This window comes from Limanda limanda, chromosome 18 (assembly GCF_963576545.1).
Source record: "Limanda limanda chromosome 18, fLimLim1.1, whole genome shotgun sequence".
Lineage (NCBI taxonomy): Eukaryota > Metazoa > Chordata > Actinopteri > Pleuronectiformes > Pleuronectidae > Limanda > Limanda limanda.
In genome coordinates, this window is record NC_083653.1 from 13213597 (window position 1) to 13234713 (window position 21117).

At 41.8% G+C, this 21117-nt stretch overlaps 1 protein-coding gene across 3 annotated transcripts in view; it reads left to right on the forward strand.

Annotated features, from left to right (window-relative positions):
- The window catches only part of LOC133024398 (A-kinase anchor protein 7-like), a 39098-nt gene that overhangs the window by 10582 nt on the left and 7399 nt on the right, over positions 1-21117 (forward strand). For 2 of the 3 annotated variants that reach the window (XM_061091486.1, XM_061091487.1), the window contains exon 9: positions 20422-20457. The exons of the other annotated variant lie outside the window; for it this stretch is intronic. In XM_061091486.1, coding sequence (XP_060947469.1) covers positions 20422-20457 — 36 coding nt within the window. The remainder of the gene's footprint in view (positions 1-20421; positions 20458-21117) is intronic. 3 annotated transcript variants of the gene reach the window in all.

Sequence of the window (21117 nt, forward strand, 5' to 3'; positions counted from 1 at the left end):
AACCGTTGCTTTGCAGCACCACCTGCTGCTCTGGCCGCTCTGTCTCTCTTATTAGCCGTTGTAGTTCCGCTCGGGGAAGTACTGAGGTTCAAGAATGGCTCTGTAACACCTCACACGCCCAGATCACCTGAATCAAACACTGATGCTAATCGAGGTTGAGGTAAAAAGGCCCGGAATTCCTGTCGTTGTAGACCCAGCTGTAGTTTCTGTAATTCGACCAGTGACTCCTCATCTCACAATCCAACAGATCTGACATGGGAATCAAATAAGTCATTGAAATTAGTAAGTGGTTTGATCACATGATGTTTAATTTCCATGTGTTCCGACACTTAATTCACATCACATGTCAGCCATTTTCTTTACCAGACCAATTGTGGTTGGAAAAGTCATATTTTTCACCTCTGATTTTTGATGCTGCTGTTCACATGACGTCATCCTGTCGTGCTGTGTAAATTACACCAGAGAAAACAGTGGCGGCTGGTTTATGATCCTCTTCACCCCTGTTACACACATGGTGCAGCTGAGCTAGTGTGCTCCTTGTGTTGGTCAGTGATTGTCTGGTTGTATACGTTAATCCCATAATCCAAAGCACAACATAATCCCCACTGATACACAACCCAATACGGGGGAGATTGTGTGTGAAGATGAGGAGGGAGGCCAGAAAATACAGACAGTGGGGGGTTGGGTAACAGGTTGTTTGCAATATATTGACATCATTATTATTAACAAGGAACCATACCTAGAAAGTTAAATTGTTACTCTCTTATAGCTTTATTTTTATGTCCCAGCCAACTCTAATGAAAAAGATCTATTTCTGTAGCTGATGAAAGCTCCATAATGTCTGCCAGCTCGTTGTTAACTGGGTCTGTGTGCTGCTGCGTGCTCAGCAGGGCTGAAAACAGCTGCCCCGGCGCTGACACAGTGAGAGCAGCTCGAATCTGCAAATGTAAAAAACTCACAAATCTCCATAAAGTCAAGGGGAGCGGCGGATTCAGGTGCAGGTGCACTATGTCTAACACATTTAGTTTGATGGTTATTGTCGTTTGATATCTTTCACTTAAACAATTGTTATTTGAGAGTTCAGTGATTCCAAAGCAGTTGTCAAACACACACATACACCCACATATATTTGAGTCTCTCTCAGCACTGTTGAAATCTGATATAGATGTATGCATAGGAATGTAGACAGTTCAAGATGTGTGCGTGATGGATGATCGTCATCACTCACGTCCTCACTTCAAAAGGTATTTGTTGGGAACATCGTGAGGAACGCTGAAATCTTTTTCCTTTTAGTTTGCCGGGTTGTTTGCATGGGTGAAATTCCAACCGTCTTGCTTTTAGAAACAGATCTTTACATGTTTACATTCCTATGTGCGCACACATATGCTTAGTGTGATGTGTCAAGTGAAAAATAATTCTTTCAGTAGACTTGTCTGCAGCTCCTGCATCGACCTGTTTGTGTTTACAGTATAAAAACTCCCGCCCACAGCTTTGCATCCAGAAACACATTTGCAGTATGTAAATACATCAATTTAGAGATGCCCTCGGACACAATTATGCGTAATCAAAAATGCAAAGCACTCAAAACAGCACACGCTCATGGACACATGACGGTGGATCATTGCTCTGTGACCTTCTGGCATTTCATTGAGATGAGGTACCTCACTCTCTAGTCTGTGCTGCTACTGTTTTCCAATAAAAGGAGCCACTGGCTGTGCTCATTTGCCAGCCATGTGTGCCAGATGATGGAGTTTGCTAATTTGCATGTAAGTGGGCTAATGTCTCTGCAGAATTACTGAATCAGGGAAGTGCAACATTTGAGTGATGCAGGTTTTTTGGAGTTAAGCATTTGTTAATATGTACTCTGGGATATTTCATGTCTTGAATCGGAACAGCAGTGTGCACCTTCTAGGCCACAACTGAATAGATTTGCTCAGTTCTTAATCATAGAAAAAATTATAATCCCTTTAATTTGAATGCATTTCACATATTTTCCCCCACAACAGCAGAACATTTAAATAAAAGTCAATTAAACAACCAGTGTGGAAAAAAATATTTTTATGAGGCCAATTTAACTCCAGGCACTTGCGGTGTCACAGTTAATTGTTTCTTGATACTCAGCAGCTCATACGGATTTTGTACCAATTTTTCTAGCAGCAGGAGGCTCATGCACATGGGAACATAACGAGTAAAAACAAAAACCCATGAACACGTTATCTATCATTGCTCTCTCACACACATCCCTCCCCTCTGTTTCATCAGAATGAGAAAGCATCTGAATAAGGTATTTTTGTTGAAGCGTTTTGTCTTTCCATCTCATTCCACAGGAGCATTGCCAAAGTTTGTTTGATGATAGCTGCGTGGCATTCTGACACGTCTGAGGCTCAAGTAATTTCTAGTACTGATAGGCACCACAGGACGCAATTATACACTTGACAAAATAGTATTTGTGGGGAGGTGATGATAATGGTTATTCGTCAGCAAGAAAGCTATTTTAAAATCCTTGATTAAATGTGCATTGTAACAAAAGGCCTCTCACCAGTGGTACGGTCATCAAATTTTGATCGAAATTACAAGCAACAGAGTCGCTAAAACGTTAACGTCATTGTCAGTGTTTTTAGAGTCGCAGATGTCTCCACATGGTGAAAAAGAGAAACGTCTCAACCATGAAGATTACTCAAATTCTTATGGACTGATTTTCATGACATTTTGTCAAGGGGTGGGAAATGAACCAAGGAAGAACCCAATAAATGTTGAAACAGGATTCGGCTAATCAGGGTATTTCTTTCCACCTTCTTTAACTTGGTGAGCTAGGGAGTCGGCCATGGGATAGGTATGCTAGTTCTAGTTTGCAGTGATTTTCTGGGAGTCGCAGGATGTTTGTGGAGAAAAAGGATTAAATATATTCAAAAGAAAATTAAATATTGTGGGAATTGTTTTTACATTGAATAGTCTGTTCCAATCTGCTAAAGTATGGATGTTGTAAAGTGTGTTTGAGAACTGAGGAATGGAGGGGCTGCATACCAGTGATTAAACTGGTAGGTGCTAACTTGAAAAGGTATGGCACCTCTGCACTATTGGATCGAGCAATTGCAAACAGCATATATAGGGTCTTAAAGATGCAAGAAGTAGCAGCAATACTCTGCTGGTGCTTTTCAAATCTTGCTATAGCCAGAACATAAAAGCTTGTACATAATATCTCACCTTGGTATCTAAATCTGGATTGAGTGCAGCAAACAATCAGGACCTGAAACCTAGAGCTTGCAGTAGTGAATGTTAAGAGGATAGAAGACGGGATTGAGTGAGATTAAGCAGAGATAGAGGTGGTCTGGAGACGGAGGAGAAAGGAGGCAAATAAAAGCAGTGAGTGAGTAGACAGGCGGACAGAAGGACAAGTGTAGCCGATAGAAGAGGATGAAGCAAGGAATAAAGGAGATTAAACCAGAATGATGAATGATGAGGACAAGAGGAAGAAGAAACAAGTCATGAAGGTGACACAGATGTGCAAGCTAGAGTTAGATATTAAAGGAGTCCCTTAAGATTTCTGCCTCAGATATGATCACATGTGATGGGTCAGCTACAACCAATTAAAATATTTCCATCTGTTTCTGTAACATACATTTTATTTCACATTTCATTTTAGTTCAGAAGGTTACTGCATCTTTAAAAAAATGTTGTTTTAGTCTTGCAAAGTAGTTAAAATGTCATAATAACAAACCAAACTGCCACCCTTGATGGCATCAAGTTTTAATAGCAAACAAAACTAACTAAGTTTTGTAAATTACGCAATGCAAAGAAAGTAACTGAAAAATCCCATCACTATTTAAGATGTGAGTGAGTCAGAAAAGCTTTGACAGCCTCAACAGCTTGGATGGGCTATTAAAAATACCACAGAGCAGCCATTTTCAACCCAAAGTGCCTGACTGGTCATTTTGTCTATTGGAGCGAGAGTAAATGCTAAAGTAGCATGAGTGCCTGTGACAAATGCAGCTTTACATTAACTTCACCGAACTGATTCGACACGTTAAGCTGGTGAGCCTGGGGTTTCAGCATGACACTTCACTGACAGCACACAGGCAATGCTTGTTAACATGTCTTAAGTTAATTATTCATAGACGCACTGTGATAGACAGCCATATCACAGAGTAATTTGTAGCATGCAGTTGTCTTCATCGCTTTGTTGGCTTTTGTGACTGTGGCAACGTGTCGACCTTGAGCGACACAAAGTCAACACTGTTGCTGTGTTTTCTTTTGCCGTCACATTCTCTCTCTTTAATCTGGTAGTTAAACAGGTTCTCACACACTAAATATATACTGCACCACACTACGTACCTACTTGTACAAAAACAAAGATAAAACATCCAGATATTGTTTCCGAAGTCTTGCCATTTTGACTTTATTTGGTTGAGAGTCTGTAAAGAAGTTATTATGATGTCGGGCTTTGAGGTCCCGCCAAAAACACATGCTCGACCAATTTTTTAAGCAGAATAAAATTAACTAATTAAATCCAAACTTTCTGGAAATTATTTCCTCATTAATGTACACTTTCTTTAAAACCGCCATTTGTGGCCCTTGGATTTAATGATATTGGCATAAATGACTGACATTTGTGTCCTCACATCTCTTGTAGTCTAATGGGGCATCTCCATGCAACCAGTAATACAGTCTAATGCTCATGAGCTCCTTTTATTCCTCTACGCTGCTATCTGTTACTCCTCGCTTGTTTTATTTACCTCACTGAGTATCTCCATTATGCCTCTGGAGTCCTCTTAGCTGGATGCCCACAGAACCAAATTGTCTCCATTTAGAGACGGATGGTCCAACTGTGGACTGATGAATATTAAAACTCTTTCACATGCTTTCAACTCTTTTCAGCTTTATGCAAATCAGCCTCGTAAATCCACTGAGATATTTTTTTTTGTATTGCGTGGTTGGTTTCTCTTGTGACTAATAAACCAAAAATGTTTGATTTTGATTTTTTCATAAATATAGCCCACACCTACAATCTTGTTTCATCGATTGGACTCCATGTTTACCAGCTCTTGACTCCACTTAGCTGTTGTTGATGTCATTAGCCAACATGTCCTACAAGGTATTTGGTTCAGGGGTATGGAACCACATGTACATTTGAGTATTATGTGATGCATGCAAAAACAATTTTTTCTTTGTCACTTCAATTAAATGTCCTGGAATTTATACGTTAAAAAACGAATCGGGTTTCTGCTCCGCGTTACAACAACTACTACTAGTCAGAACTCAGCTGACAACTGGGAGAGTCCATCCCTCTGCCAAGGCCAAAAAACAATCTCACGATGATTAAGTAAAAGAAAAACCCAGGATTCAGCCCTTTAATCAAATCTGCTGCAGTAGTTGACAGGTTCTTCTTCAGCCCTCATCCAACACTTCCACTGAAATATATGCCCAGATGTTGATAAAAGCGCTAAGTACATATTTAATGTAGCAAACATAACAGACGACCGTTGGACTTGCAGTACTCTGTGGCTACACCTGATTAAATTGGCCTTTGCACCATGTCATGTCTGAGGAGAATTTCTCGTGGAAACACTAAAATACCAGACATGTCACACACAAGCTTGACACTATTCTCAGTAGGTGCCTTTTTTGTAGTCGCACACCAGGGCGTGTAGTTGTTGCTGGATTTTATTTTTGTCTGTGCAAGTAAGCTTGTCTTCAGTTCATTATTCAAATAAGTGTTAAGATAAACAGTAAGCAGCCATTTCACAGAGTCCCTGTTATCTGCAGCAAGCAGTGGTTTTCTCTGTGTGTCTAACCCGTCTTGTGACTGAGCACTGAGGCACCATGAGCCAACCCTGAGCTAAACAAAGTCAGCACTGTTGCTGTGTGTTCTTTTGCACTCTCTCTCTCTCTGCACTGGAAGGCATAATGGGAAGCATATTTATTGTGGCATTTAAACAGGTACTCAGATAATCCCAAAGCTGTTGTATAGTTGAACTCTCCGCGAACAAATTCTGAACCTGACCCAGGGCTCGACATTGAGAGCTCTCACTTGCCTTTGCGACTTAAAATAGATGTGTGCAAAATGTAACATGTACTTAGGAGCTTGTGTGCCAATAACTTGTATTCAAAATTTAAGACGCTACTTTTTTCCTCAGGTATTTTTGAGCGTTTTGCCTTTTGGACAATAAATGTGAAATGGGGCAGGAGAGCAGGGGAGAGCCACAGAAAAGCTCTGGGTCGGAGCCGAACCTGTGGCTGCTGCAGGAGTGCTTAAGCCTCCATATGTGCTGCGCCGCTACCTCACCTGGCAGCACGGCTGACTAAGCACTGAGGCACCACATCTTTTTACTTTTTAGCAGAAAGGTTGATAACACGGTGTTGATGATGACACAGTCACTGCAATCTACCATTATCCGTTGAACCCACAATCATTTGATTTCACGTGGACTCTGGCTGAGCTCAAAACAAACCAGATGACCTTCTGTCTGAGCAGACTTTTTGGTGTTAAGAAACAAGAATGACTTATTATAGAGCTGTTCATACTGTTAATACAGAATAGTCTGCATAATCCACTGAAAATGAGCGTAACCGTGAAATATTGTTTCGGCACAGTGGTGTTTGACTGATTTCAGAGCCCGAGGTTGGAAAGATTCACAAGTTCAACGAGTTCCAATGAAAATGTCTCGGGTTAAAATAACAAATGTTGCCGGCGGTACTTCATATCAGCTCTCACTAAATGAACTTGGCTGTTGTCAGTACTTGTCAAAGATAGTTTGTGAGAGAAGAGCTGCCACTCTGTGACACTGGTGGACAACCACGCGTGAGCTGAGTGTTTCTGCACTTCCAACAGAGTGAGACACCTTTTCTTCTAGTCAGTCGTGTAACATCACTGCCGGAGGTCGTATTCTCCTGACTGAACTTTCATTCATATTTTATGAGCAGTTTCCCTTAACTTCTAACTAATGGACGTGGATCTCAAATATTAGTAGATGCCTAATATTAAATAATTGATTAATTAATACTCGATCAGGATATCCTGGTAAAATAAGACCAGGATATCCATAATTTGAAGCAGAAGTTAGATTTTGTGTGCGTGCGTGCGTGCGTGCGTGTGTGGTGTGTTAAGTGGCAGCTGTGAGCTGAATGCTACTGTTAAAGACTGGGTTCCTCTGTCTATTCACACAGCTGAGCTCAGTGCACCATGCACTACAATGCGTTAGTATGCATGTGTGTGAGTGTGTTTGGTTATTTAACATCCTCCTCGCTCTTCACAATCCCATACTCTTGTTTGTAATCCCATTGTTAATCCTTCAGAGTGGAGATGTGCTTTTGACTTGACCCTCCGTGTGGGTTTTTGCTCGGGGAGCAACAAAAAGAAGCAGCCCTGAGACTGGTTGAGATTCATTGTTCTAATCAAGGACTCATCAGCAGAGCTGATGGAGGGGATGTTGAAAGGGCTTGAACTGAGGCCTTGTGGTTGAAAGGCAGCGCCTCTTATTACCTCACTACCTGCGTCCTCAAACCTGCTACACATTGGACATGGATAAATGCTCAGATACATGGTTAGGTTACTTTTCTTTCCTTTAGATTTATCTAGCTAAGTTTTAAATCAATCTTTAATGAGTACAGAGGCTGATTGTCTGCCGCTCATCAATTGAACAACAACAACTGAATCTTAATTTCACCAATAGAGAATAATGGTGAAGGCAGCAGCAGAACCAAGATTTCTGCATATATATTAGCTTCAAATTCCTCAGCTAGTTTTAGAATTATGCAACTATTCAGGCAGTGCAAATCTTGTGCAGTGGGATTACGTAGTAAACATAGCATTTGTTGAGAAAGTGCTGCCAGAGTCGGCTGCTGCTGGACATGACCCCTCCTCTCTGTGTTGAGGGAGTCGGACAGTAAGGGGGTTTTCGGTCAAATTCAACACTGGGAACTGGACTGACCACATTTAGTATGTATACCAGAGTTTGAGCTGCAGATGACGACTTGCTGGTTTTTTGGAGGATGACCAGCAGGCTTTGTGCAGCCAGTACAAGTCATTCTACTTCTCTTTGCACCACTGTGTGGCCAAGAAACTTAATCTTTTTTCTTCTTTTTGTTTGGCTTTGAATGCTCTAGTCTGGTTGCAATGCGGAAAAACCAACATGGTTACTGTTTTTTTGGATGATTTGGGACCCCTATGAGGGCTTTCTGTGGGCAAACCCGTAGTTGGGATAGCCAATAGAAAACCCTCAGGGACTTGTATGGATTAGCCCTTTGGGGCTTATGGTAAAATGTACTACAGGCCATCAAGATATCAAGGACAGACCATAATACAAAGTACAAACCGATAGAGAGGGACTCTCTCACTCTCCCTTATAAAGCTCACTCTCTATTAGTGTGTCGCAGTGTGTCAGACCCACCCTTGTTCTGGGCCACCTTAAGCTTGGTTGAGTTCACTTTGCTGCACTGCCATGTTTCTACAGTTGCCCCGAACAGAAAAAAACAAACACTGACTCTAGAGACGACCTCTGTGCAGGGATGGGCAGTATTTATGATACAAATTAGCATTTGGTGTATTTGATAGGTTTGATTATAATTTATGCCTATTTTTCTATCAAAATACGTGTTTTTTGTATTTAGTAGTAAAAAAAAACTGTGAAACACTTTCTGTGAGACATCTGTTTGACATTATAAAAAAGAAAATTGATGCATACAGCCTCTGATAGATATAGATATATGTATACATTTGCAATGTGATTTCATGCTCCTTGAATTCAGTTTCAGTAGTTTAAAAAGCCCAGTGAGAAAGTGAGTAAAACGATGCATTAGCTCATCTTAGGCAAGTGGTATTAAAGAAATAACTTCACATGACTCCATCAGGTCCTGCTCAGATTGGTTCAAAGAAATCCAGGCTCTTGTACGTCACATGTGCCTCATTTTTGAAGGACTGCAGCAAAGATGATATGAAATAAATTTAATATATATGGGAGATAACTGATAATCTCCTCATGCCTTTCCCATTTTCCCGTGACCCTGTCTTTGCTACTGACCATTGACTGTAATCCATTCTTGACCTTGGAACTGACCTATTTTTAAACAATGATGAAAAAAAAATGTTTCCTTTTTTTGGGAGATGTTTAGCCCCTTGAAAAACCATTAGGTCCCATAAATAACACAGATGCATGCAGTAGGAGGCTGCAGCGGCCGTCTATTCAACAACCATTATTCAAGCTACAGTGGCAAGTGTAGGTGGAGCCTGTAGCCCCCTCCCCCTACACACACACACACACACACACACACACACACACACACACACACACACACACACACACACACACACACACACACACACACACACACACACACATGCACCGTAGAGTCTGCTGTCTCCTTATGTGCACCGCTGGCTTTTCCCCATCAGTACACTTGCCACACTTCTAAGGGGGCTTACTGTCTGTTCTCCTGAACATATATATTTGCTAAAGCTCGCTCACAGACCCCTCCTCCTGGGTCTGCATCTGATCTCACACACACACTTTTTATCTTACACACATGCAGTCCTCCACTCTGCACACATTTACACGTGTTAAAAATTCTCTTATTGTCTCCTGCATGCACACACCCTCCCATTCTCTCTTTCCTCCCTCCCTCTCCCACTCTTCTCCCTCTCCCTCTGTCCCTCTCTGCTACACACACTCACACACCCCTCCTCCCTGTGTCAGTGCAAAGTAGAGCGAGAGCAAGGAGCCACTCGTTCATTTTTTTTCCCATCGTCTCCTGCCTTGCTCCGTCTTCACCGGGGCGGCACAGAGGGAAAGGGAGGGTGTCTCTTTTTTTTTTGTTACCTCCATCCTCACCGAGTACGTCTGAACGTTCGAGGGGGGATAAAGAGTGACACAGAAGGGAACAGCCAGGGAGATAAAGAGTGGGGAAAGACGGGAAGAAGCAGGACCCTCGTTCCATCTATCTGTCTCAGAACAAGGGAGAAAGAGAGAAAGAGGGATAACTGCAGGGAGAGGGGAACAGGAGGAGAGGGAAGGAGGCGCCATGGGTCAACTGTGCTGCTTCCCTTTCTCCCATGCCGAGGAGAAAATCAGTAAGTGTCTCCTGGCTCCATGCGTGGGTGTGTGTTGTGGCAGAGACTGTGTGCCTGTAGTGTTTAAATATCATATACACTGTGTGAGTGTTTGTGTCTGTGCACACGGTTACATCCATTGTGTTTAACCTAGAGATGGACAGGGAGTACATGTGTGTGTAAGAGAGCGTGACCGTGCAATTCCCATTGTGTGCAGTCTGGTATTATGTGTTAGTAGAGTAATGGTCTGGAGATTTAAAGGCTTCTGCAACAAGATTATACAGTTAAGCTTTACTGATAAGAAAGTACAACGTGCAAACATCAACTGAGAGCAACAAAGTTACAGTATGTTCTTACACTTTGCACTGATCAGATTTGGTTTATTCCTGCACAGAATAGAAACTTAAAGGTGCTGTGTGGAGTTTTCTTGGGTGTCATTATTCAGTGTTAATCACTAAAACACACTGGGTAGCCTGGAAGTCTAAAGACCCTGATGGTTCCTCATGAGACATTTGCAAAGCCAATCATTTTGGATTTTCTTAACCAATGTATGCTAGCTCTGCAGTTTTCTTCTTCTGCTGTTTTGGATACATCGCTGTGCCTCTGTGTGCATTACTGCCACCAACTGACGCGGGTTGGCACCATGTCCCGTGTGCACGATACAAAGTCGCTCGTGAATGTAATCACTTTTGCAGAACCACTAGTGGCCGAAAAATCCAGATGGTAACTAAATCACGCGGATCAGTGGACACAGTGGACATGGCAAATTGGTTTCAAGGGACGTTGACAAGCAGCTTTCTATCCAGTGTTGTGCATTTCCTTAGTCCAACTGTGTGTATGATAGTAGTAGTTTCCACATTTTATTTGTCACCATCATTAGCATTCCTCTGTTCATCTTTTGGAAAACATTTCTTCTGTTTTCGTGAGTTCTTGCTTTACTGCTTCAACTCAAAGGCCTTAAAGCTGAAAAAGTGGGAGAGACATTATTTTCCCCTTCAATTTACACATTCTCCTTCATTGAAAAGTCTGAGAAAAGCTCAACTCCTGTAGTCAAAATATTTTCTGAAAAGTCAGCGTGTGAAATAAAATCCCAACATTTCCCTGAACATCTGTCTGACGCCTCCTGAGTCACAGCTGCAACCTTTAGGGCAGGTTACACATGATCTCAGGTGAAAGGTCATCATGTGGCATAAACAGACTGGTAAAAGTCAGCTATTTATAACTAAAAGATTTTGCATACAATCAAAATGAATACATCTTGAAATAGGGATTGACTAAAGGAGCTTTGGATAACGAGAGCGTTAATTTGGATTAGTTACTTATTTGTTCTCGTTTTCATTCTAGTGCAAGAAATTGATTATTTCGATTCTTATTTAAAAGATTCTGTCATCAAACAAACAGCACTTTTTTTAAGCTAAAAACTAGAGTGTACCTTGCCTCTCGCCCAGCTACGATTGGCTCCAGATCCCCACGTAAACCTCATTGTATAGATAACAGATGGATAGTGGAAATTACAAAATTAATATTGCTGCCAACATGTTGGTTGGATTAATGATTATATAAATTGCGGTACAAAGTCATAAACTGTGTGTGTGTGAACCTTGTATAAAATCCTGATCCTGCTGATGATCCTGTCATAAACACAGACTTTGACACTGTGTAGCAATATTCATAAAGATAATGTGTGTGCGTGTGTGTGTGTATGCATACATATTTTTCAGCACAGATAACGAATATTGGGGCGTCATCTACACACTTTACTGCATGCTCTCTATTCCAGCTTCTCTTTCTCCTCCACCCCTGTGTTTCCCTCCTGTGTCCTCTCTCTCTCTCTCTCTCTCTCTCTCTCTCTCTCTCTCTCTCTCTCTCTCTCTCTCACTCCCTCTCTCTCTCTCTCTCTCTCTCTCTCTCTCTCTCTCTCTCTCTCTCTCTCTCTCTCTCTCTCTCTCTCTCTCTCTCTCTCTCTCTCCCTTGCAGCTGCTTTGCTATAAACAGTCGAGGCCACTGTGCCCTACTTCTGAGCAGAGAGAGAGGGATGCTGGGAGAAGGGGAAAGAGTGATGCGGGGAATGAAGACTAATGAGGGGAAAAGCGCGGAACGGACTTTAAGAGAAATCGTGATATTGAGACAAAGGCAGAGGGGGTGTGTGCACTGCAGGTCAGATGCTACCCCTGTGATGTGGTGACAGTCGCCCTCGTGAGCACAGCAAGACACGCGCATGCCCTGTGCGTGTACTGTGTGTGTGTGCGTGTGCCCGAGCGTGTGCGTGTGAGCTTGCAGTACGCCTACATGTGAATCAACCTTGACTAATACGACAAGGCATCACAAAGTGTTGTTAAAATATCATCATTACATCATATTAACACCAAATGTTTTAAATAATAAGCTCATTAATTCTTCGTGACAGGGAGAGCGACTTTTGATCTTAGACCATCAAAATCTGATCAGTTCATCTTTGACTTCAAATACGTTACAGTTACGTTACCTTTTATTGAAACTATGAGAAAAGTTGTCAAGTCAACCAGAATGTGTTAAAGAGAAAATAAATGAATTCAGAAATAAATAATTAGCTGTTGGAAATATCTATAGATATTTCGCAGTTTAGATGACAGCGGTGTTTGACCAAGTAATAAACTAACCCTAAAGGAAGTAGCACCTATTTCCATTATTGATTATTTTGTGTTGATTGTTCCAGGTATTAGTACATCTGTAAAAGGCCAAAAATATTGTCTGTGAAGTTGATCAAAGGAGGACAAGATTCTGTCTTCAGTTGTCTTCTTTTGTCCCACCAAGAGCTGAAAAACCCACAAACATTCAATTATTGTTAAATAAAGAGCCAGTTAAGGCAACATTTCTCATACCAAAGGGGATATTTGCTGTTTTGATTGATCAATCAACTGTAATGATTGATCCACTTAAAAACTTTATCCTGATTGATTTTCTGTCAGCCAAGTCAAGCAGTTAAATAGGAGACTATACCCTACTTTCCAAATGGCCACATGGGGGTGTGATCTGCATCGATCCAGTTCTCCCTATAGGCATTGGTCCAAGTTTCCACCAGATTCCATTGAAGTGATTAAATGTTTTTTTAAGATTTCCTGGCAACCGTCGGACAAAGTGACAAACAGAACTCAACACATGATAGTTACTCTGTTTCAGCATGAAGCTGCATTAGAAAGTGGAGTCTCTAAATGGTACAGTAATAAGTATTGGTCTTTTCACTCCCTCACTGCTGCTCTTTTCGAGGTGATGCTTGTTTTTGCCGCCTCTCTTTTCTTGTTAAGCACTCCTCATATTAACTAAGTCTTTTTTCTTAAGTTTGCAAACATGTGATCTTTTAAGCACAAACAGCACCACTGCCCTTATAGCTTTGGTTTGGTTTGTACTTCACAGCCAGACTTGAATGGCAGCCAGAGCGTGTAGGCCCAACAAACCCCTTATGAAACCACATTTAAATTCACTAGATCTGGATTTTAATTGCATTTGCACAAAATCGCACACACATAAATATAAGTGTCCTAAACATGCAGACAATGAAACTGGATGAAAAAGTCTGTGTATCTTTCTCGCATTAACTTTGATAACCTCTGAGATACAGTAATTAACCATTTAGTTATATACCTGTAGACATATTGCTGAAAGTCAGACAAATATATAAAATGGCTCAAATGGCAAACTTCCTTCAGGTTTATTTCTGTTATCACACTTCTTCTGATTCAGCATTAGTGGGGAAATGAACATTATGTTGAACAAGAATGGCATGACCTCGGCGAACGCCCATATTCAATCAAGCTACATCAAGTTGTACACACTCACACATATCAGTGCCTGATTCTTTTTTTAATCAAGATCCATGAATTATTCTCTGAGAAATCAATGTAGCTTTTAAAAAATTCCCTATCTTTCAATTTTAAAGAAAGTGAAAACAAATCCTGTCATCGCACCAAATTGAATACGTTCTTTTCTCACCCATTCACCCAATCTGAATTCTAGCAATGCTGCTCACTGACATACAAACACAGATCAACATGTAACCTCCTAGGTGGAGGTGATAAAGGCAGCATTCCTCCTCACAGAGGGGCACAGATCGGGTGAAATAATGAGGGGTGACTAAGCCTCTAGTCTGCCACTGCATGAGCTGGTCACCTGCATCCTTTCTGCTCTTGATAGCTGTCAAGGTTTGCAAACACAAAATGGTTACAAATTCTGCCATGCGGTTGTTGTCATGAGCCTCTCACAGAGAGGAAAGGGAGTGCTGCTGAAGACAGCACAGACCACATGTGAGGAAGAGGGGGAGCAAGATGAGAGGAGAACGGGGCGGGGGATTAGAAGGCGCAGGGAGAGAGAGCGGAAGGGATGCATGCAGCACTGCTTGATTCATTCTTTATTTTTTCGGTCCCCCATTCATTACTCTCTGCCAAGTTTGCTCCTTTTCCTTCCAGTGCCTCTCCGTGTAAACTCTTTCTCGCTCCGCTACCGTGCACCTTCTTTGCATCAGAATGAGTCTGACAGCCAACGACAGCTCAGTGAGCCGGGTCAGCGAGCAGAAAAAGACATCCCTGACGACTGACTGATTTTTGCGCGAACCCGGGTTGTGACACAGCGGAGGGGAAGGCACAGCTGGGTTTACGTTTCAACGCACTCATGCTCTGAAGCTTCGCCAGAGGGAATAAGCCACTGAGCTTTTGTTCTGTGAAGGCAAATAGAAACAGATCAGTGCCTGCTTTTTGTAAGGTGCAATCAATAAGAGATGTTAACATCCTCATTGCTCTGTCTCCCCGCTGTCTGGTTGTGATCAGGTCTCACTGGGTCACAGCCAGTCTGTTTAAGCAGAAACAGGCTAAATCTGTCACTGCACTTTAAGGCGTTATTAAGCACATAATAAAAGCTGCGGTCGGCAAAATTTATGGATTTAAGTGCTAAAAATCCATCACGTTGCTGTCACAGCCAATGTGCTGACACAGGGTGTGATGCCAAGAGGCAGAGGCATATGATTCCTTGTGACGTTTTCATCTGAAACGATTACGATTACTGTTATGATTTATAAACCACCAACCCCCCCGTCCCTGCAGGAACCACACTACATCACATTCGGTCATGATGGGGCCGTGCTGAGCTGACAGAGCCCCGTCACGGTGTGTTTATGATGTGGTGAGTTGGGCGAACAGAGCGGGTTGTGATCAGTAGTGCTGTGACACCAGGCTGCAGAACTGAAAGGTGTTTTATCAAAGCCATGAACCTTCTCGCTAGAAAGGCCAGGCTGTTTGTTTGATCTACGGTCGAGCAGCGTTCACAGGGCGCCACACGCGCACGTCCAGCTGTACGGCTTTAATGTCTGCATCCCCTTTCACACCTGTGAACCAAATCTAAGTGATGCTGAACCACTGTTTGCTATGTAAATCAATAATGACATATTTTTAGCCATTCCAGTCACTTGGCTGTCTGGATGTCAATGGCAGTCAGTCCAGACTGAACCAGAATGACAATTAGTAGAATATGTACCTTCACCAAAGTCCCCCTTGAAATTCAATCGAGCTGCACCAAATTGGACACAATCTGGCCCTATGCTGTTTCTCTATGCCTGAAATGTTCTGCTTTTTGTCATCATGTTCAATTCAGGGAGAGAAAATGAAAATGAACTCTTTCCATCAGCAGTTTTCATTATTGTCAAATTAGTTTAGCCTGTTGTTGTTGTCAGTCTGTGGAGTCACAGCGTCAGGGTCACATTGCCACCGCTCGCTATTTCACATCCAGCCTCCGTCCGTCCTCACTGTGTCGTTTTGAAAAGGTGTGAAAACAGAGCTCTGATGGCGTTCCCCCGTCTCACTGGAGGGAATTTATCAGCCATGAAATTGTCACTCAGTGCACTGGAAGAGAGGAGGAGACTCTCACACTTCTGGGCACCAACATGCTGTGTTTCATTGCTGTGGCACATGGGAGAGCTTGTCAGAGATGTAATTATTCTTCATTTATTGCTGAATTAACTGGAATGCAGGTGAATTAAGCCACACTTTGGGAAATGTTGAGAACCGGAGATGACAGAGCTGCAGGATTTTAATCCTAGAATCTTCGTTGAGTGTTTATCTTATGCTTAAAATGTCTTATTTTACATTAAATACAGTTCAATGCAGTGTTTAAGTGAATTTATGGCAGAAGTGCTTTACTCAAAGGCTGTTTGATGAGGACATGAGGCACTTTAGTGTCTCTCGGCCGATCTTCAAGAATAAACAGCTTTGGTTTATTGATCTGACTTTCTACTTCCAGCCGAATGTTTAATTTACTGGAATAATCTTCGTTGAGTTCACTTTTCAGCACAAAACCCTAATGTTCTGCATTTATTCATGGAGTGCATATATGTAAGCATTGTCTATGTGGTGTTGAACATTAATAATACATAAACAGGTCCATCAATAGGTCAAATACAGGAGTATGTATTGTCCTGTAAAGTGAATTTATAAAGTTGTTAAAGTGCGCTGCAGTCAGTCTCTCATGTCTGAGAGAGTCTCTGGTATTTCCTGAGGAAACCACTCCACCATCAGAGTTTTACTCCCACCTACCCCGCAGCTCCACAGCCTCGAATTTACCCCCGCTGTCCTCGTCCGCTTCTCCTTTTTCAAGGCCTGTCCTTCCCTAGTCCCCACTCCTCCTCCTCCTCTCCTGTCCTTGAATGCACCCGCTCCCCTCTTTTTTCGCTCCTTTCTTTGTGTTTTCGTTCCTCATTCGCATTACCATTAAGGAGGTTCTTGCGAAACACAAACATCCTCAACCCTCTTCTTCCTCACATCACGTACTGTAGTCCTCCTCCTCTTTGTCCTTCCTTTTCCCTCCTCCTCCTCATCTGCCCGTTGCTCTCTCTTCATTTATCCTCTTCCTCTCACCAGATACGCTGCAGTGAATTCCTGCTCAGGCCTCTCTTGAGGGCTTTCATGGAATCATTTGATTTGGAGCAAGAAAAAATTAGTCATAGCAGCAGATTATTAGGCTGGATTTAAACATAATCAGTTAGGCTGCTCTATCCAGTGAATTTGATTCAGGCCTTTTAATGGGATTATTTTGAGACCCTTTGATACAGCATGAAGATGTGAAACGCTTGTGAAGGGGTCATATCACCAGAGAAGCTGCCATCAGCATGTAACAGAAAGTCCTCTCTCAATCAAAGAAAGTGCGATGTATACCAAAAGTGCCTGAGTTATTTGGAGGAAGGAGTTGTGACAGAACAAGATGAATCGCTGAGCAGGGAAGTTTGAAGTTATGGTGTTTAGAGGTTCTCACGCAGCACAAAAGTAATCACAGCAGAGCGGCGCCCGGGAGAAACAAGAGAAAACACAGGGCACAGCGGTGATGCTGGGAATGAAATGAAAGCAAAGCAGACACGCGGTAGCTGTCACTTGAAGTTGTGCAGACTCGCAGCTCGGTAACAGCGTAAAGTCATCATTCAAAACACAGCACATGTTCACCGACAGCCTTTTAACATTTCTGAAAGACTACAAACCAGCAAGAAGGAAAGTGTGAAACAGGAACAAAGCAGCTGTTGCACTTTGGGCTAAACTCTTATGTCTCATTGCAGCGTCTCTTTTAGATATAGTGAACTATGGGAAATTATTGGTAAATGTAACTCTCTAGAATTAGAGCTTTGACTTACGATTATTAACTTGCAGTCTGAGTCTATTTTCAAAATTAGGCCACAGCTGTGCTTTGAGTTATAGCAACATCAATATCATCGTCACAATTACAACGCTTATGTGCTGACTTTAATGTTTGCCATCTTTGTTTAGCAGATAGCATGCCAACATTTGCTAATCATTAACCAAAGCACAGGAAAAAGTCAAATGTTCAGCGATAGATAAAAAGCTAAAGTAAAAAATGTTCATGCTATTTTAATAATAGATCACTTAGGTAACTCTCAACTGGTCTCTTGTTCCAGCTTCAGTTTCACATATGGGAGTTGCTGCTTTTTTCAGTTTTCATTAATAATGTAATGTCTTCAATTCTTGGATTAGATTACATCCCCTCGATTTCAAGAGATTCGAGTACAAAGCAATCTGATAAATCTAGAAAGTAATTGCACGGAACAATCCTAAACCTCTTTACAGAAATCCAGAGAGTGTCCGCACAATATGAAGAAAGCCTCAAACAGAAATCTCCAGTGTTCAGGAGGGCGGTGGCACAGCATGCGAGAGGCAGGACCTAAAGTATTCATTCCACTGTGGAGATCATGTGTTTTTCTTAGTTATCACCAAATGCTTTCCAATCTCGTTGTCTTTCTAAGTTAAAATCTTCTGTGACATCCTCTACATGTATGCCGCCTCTTTTTAATGCTAAAATATTTGTATTCGTTTTATGTTTTTTCAGATTTGTTAGAAACTTCATCAAAGCGCCCAACTGCTAGCGGTGAATCTTCCAGATAATCTCCTTGTGTTTTCTCACATAGGATCACATAGGCTTAGGACAGTTGCATTCTGTTATAAAGCCCCCCAGGATAGTTTCAGGAGATTATCTGGAGTTCAGTGCATGTCTGAAAGCAGAAGAAATGTAAAAGGAAAAGGCAGTTTGATAACCGTAATGATGAAAACTCCTGGTTCCACACCTAAATCTTGTGGGTTGTTCAGAGGCCCAGATGCCATCCCTCAATCAAGTTTCAGGGAAATTTCTTCAGCATGGCCACAAATGTAAGAAAGTCATGTCAACACAACCTGGCCGGCATTTCCCGTCCGACGGACAACAGCGTTTCCTGAACTAATCTCATTTCGTTACAGGTTTAACCAGAATCTCCCGGGCAAGATAACAATTTCCACGTTAAGCTTTCCTCATTACCACTACTTACCAGTTAGAGAGACTTATTGGCTTGGTTTACTGCAAATAGGCTCAGAGATTTAATCTGGCTGTTTATGATTTATCATCACACTGAAATAGGCAGAAACTGGGGAACGAATGAAGGAATTCTGCATTTTCAAAACTCTTTTTGTCAAAGGTTTTCAGATAACTAAATTTGTTTCATTGTTGTTGTTTTTTGTGCTACAACTCTTAGAGGCAAAATAAACACGTCAGTCGACAGACAAACTTCACAAACCGTGTTTGGTAACCGGTCCAAAGACGTGACATTCGATAAATCAGGGTAAACATGAGCTACAAAGAGAGAAAAGGATGAAAAAAGGGGAAAGAAGAGGACACTCGGAGGCCAGAGAGCGAAACCTGCCAAAAATCAGATGGAATTCGGCTCAGCCTTCTGTGTTGGTAAAAGTTGATGTGGTTCTCGTCCTGTCACCATGACAACACCAGTCAGCAAAAAGAAAAAAGGTAGAAAGAGATAGACGGAAAGGAGAAAAATATTTAGATAAAGAGAGTGAGAGAGGTTTGGAAAAGTAAAGAGTAGAAGAGAGTGGTAGAGATGGAAGGAGTATGAAGGAGGAACAGAGGAGAGAGAAATGAGTGTGAGGATATTAGCTTTGAAAAATGTGTGCTTGCATGAAAGTGTTTGTAAGATTGCAGATTTGTGTGTGTGTGACAGAGATAAATTGAGTGTGAGATATCTTTGTGTCTGTCAACCTTGCTGCTGTGGATTCTGTCTATCCACAGTGAGAACGGCTTATCAGTGTGTGTGTGTGTGTGTGTGTGTGTGTGTGTGTGTGTGTGTGTGTGTGTGTGTGTGTGTGTGTGTGTGTGTGTGTGTGTGTGTGTGTGTGTGTGTGTGTGTGTGTGTGTGTGTGTGTGTGTGTGTGTGTGTGTGTGTGTGTGTGTGTGTGTAGTTACAGAGGGCAGCTTTACTGCCATCATAAAGGCATCAAACAGGCGGATAAAAAGGCTTTTCTCACAGTCAGAAACACACATGGTTATATACCGAGGAGAAGTCTGTTGATGTTGGCCTGGAATTACATGTTAATAATTTTCTAGGCAGGAACTGATCTGATGAAGAGAGGAGATGAGAGGAGGGATTTAATTTAGTCCACATATGCCATTAATCTTCCCATTTTAAAATCAACTGACAGCTTACTCTCTGCTGCCTCATCTGAAAAACACACACTGGTTGGTTTTTTCCCCTTTAGTTTCTTACCCTCCCTGAAATAAAAGGTTCTTGTACCCTATTTTTACCCCCCACGGGGTCTTGCAGCTCCTGGCAGCATGAGAGTCAGTGAGTGCGGACAACAATATTTCTTCAGAATATTTGCGGATCCATTTAAGCCGTCACAAAGCCCGGGGGTCGAAACTAATCTTTTAAAATCAAAATGCAAAAAAAGTATCTCCCTTGTGTTAGCAAGACAAGGAGGCTTTCATGGACTTTACTGCTTCATTAGTGTGTGAAATCCACGAGACACTAAAGTAAGGAGGTGTGTGTGTTTGTGTGTTTTTGTTTATCTGTAATATTTGTGTTTGTCTTGCAGATTTGGTTCAGAGTCCGCTCCATGCCAAACGCTCAAGTATGTATGAGTGTCAGGAAGGTTCATTTGACACCTAATCTCCATCTGATTATGGGCTGAAATTGCTCTCCATAATGTGAGCCCCGCCTTGACCAATCAGGTTCAGGATGAGTCATGATGTGATTGAGTTCAGGAACTTCCGCAACTACCTCTAATCATACTGAAAACACAACCGAATGTAATCTCCTTTTTAATGATCTCTTGGAGCATGTATAATTGTAGTAGACTCATTGTCAATTTTTTTACTCATACAGTACATGTTTATTCGTGAATCCATGAATTGTTAATCAACACTCGGAGAAAAGCAACATTTAAATCACTAAAATAGCATCTGCTTTTATTTTCTTTCTGCCGATATCAGGTTTCTCATGTGCGATCGTTTCATGTACCTCAGTTCAAATTCATCTATCAAATCTATCTAGTAGTTTCATAATTTGTCTGTCTGTCTATATGTGGTTTGCATATCTCGAGAACCATTCTTCTTATCAGCTTCACACTTTGCATGTATAGTGTTTGCGGTCCAAGTAAGTGCAGTGTCGGATTCGGAACCTAAGATTGATTCAATATTAACAATGTGAGTGACATTGTCGATCAGGACAACAGCAACAGCAACTGATTCTCGAGTTCGGGGTTTAGTCCAGCAGCAGGTCTTTACTCACC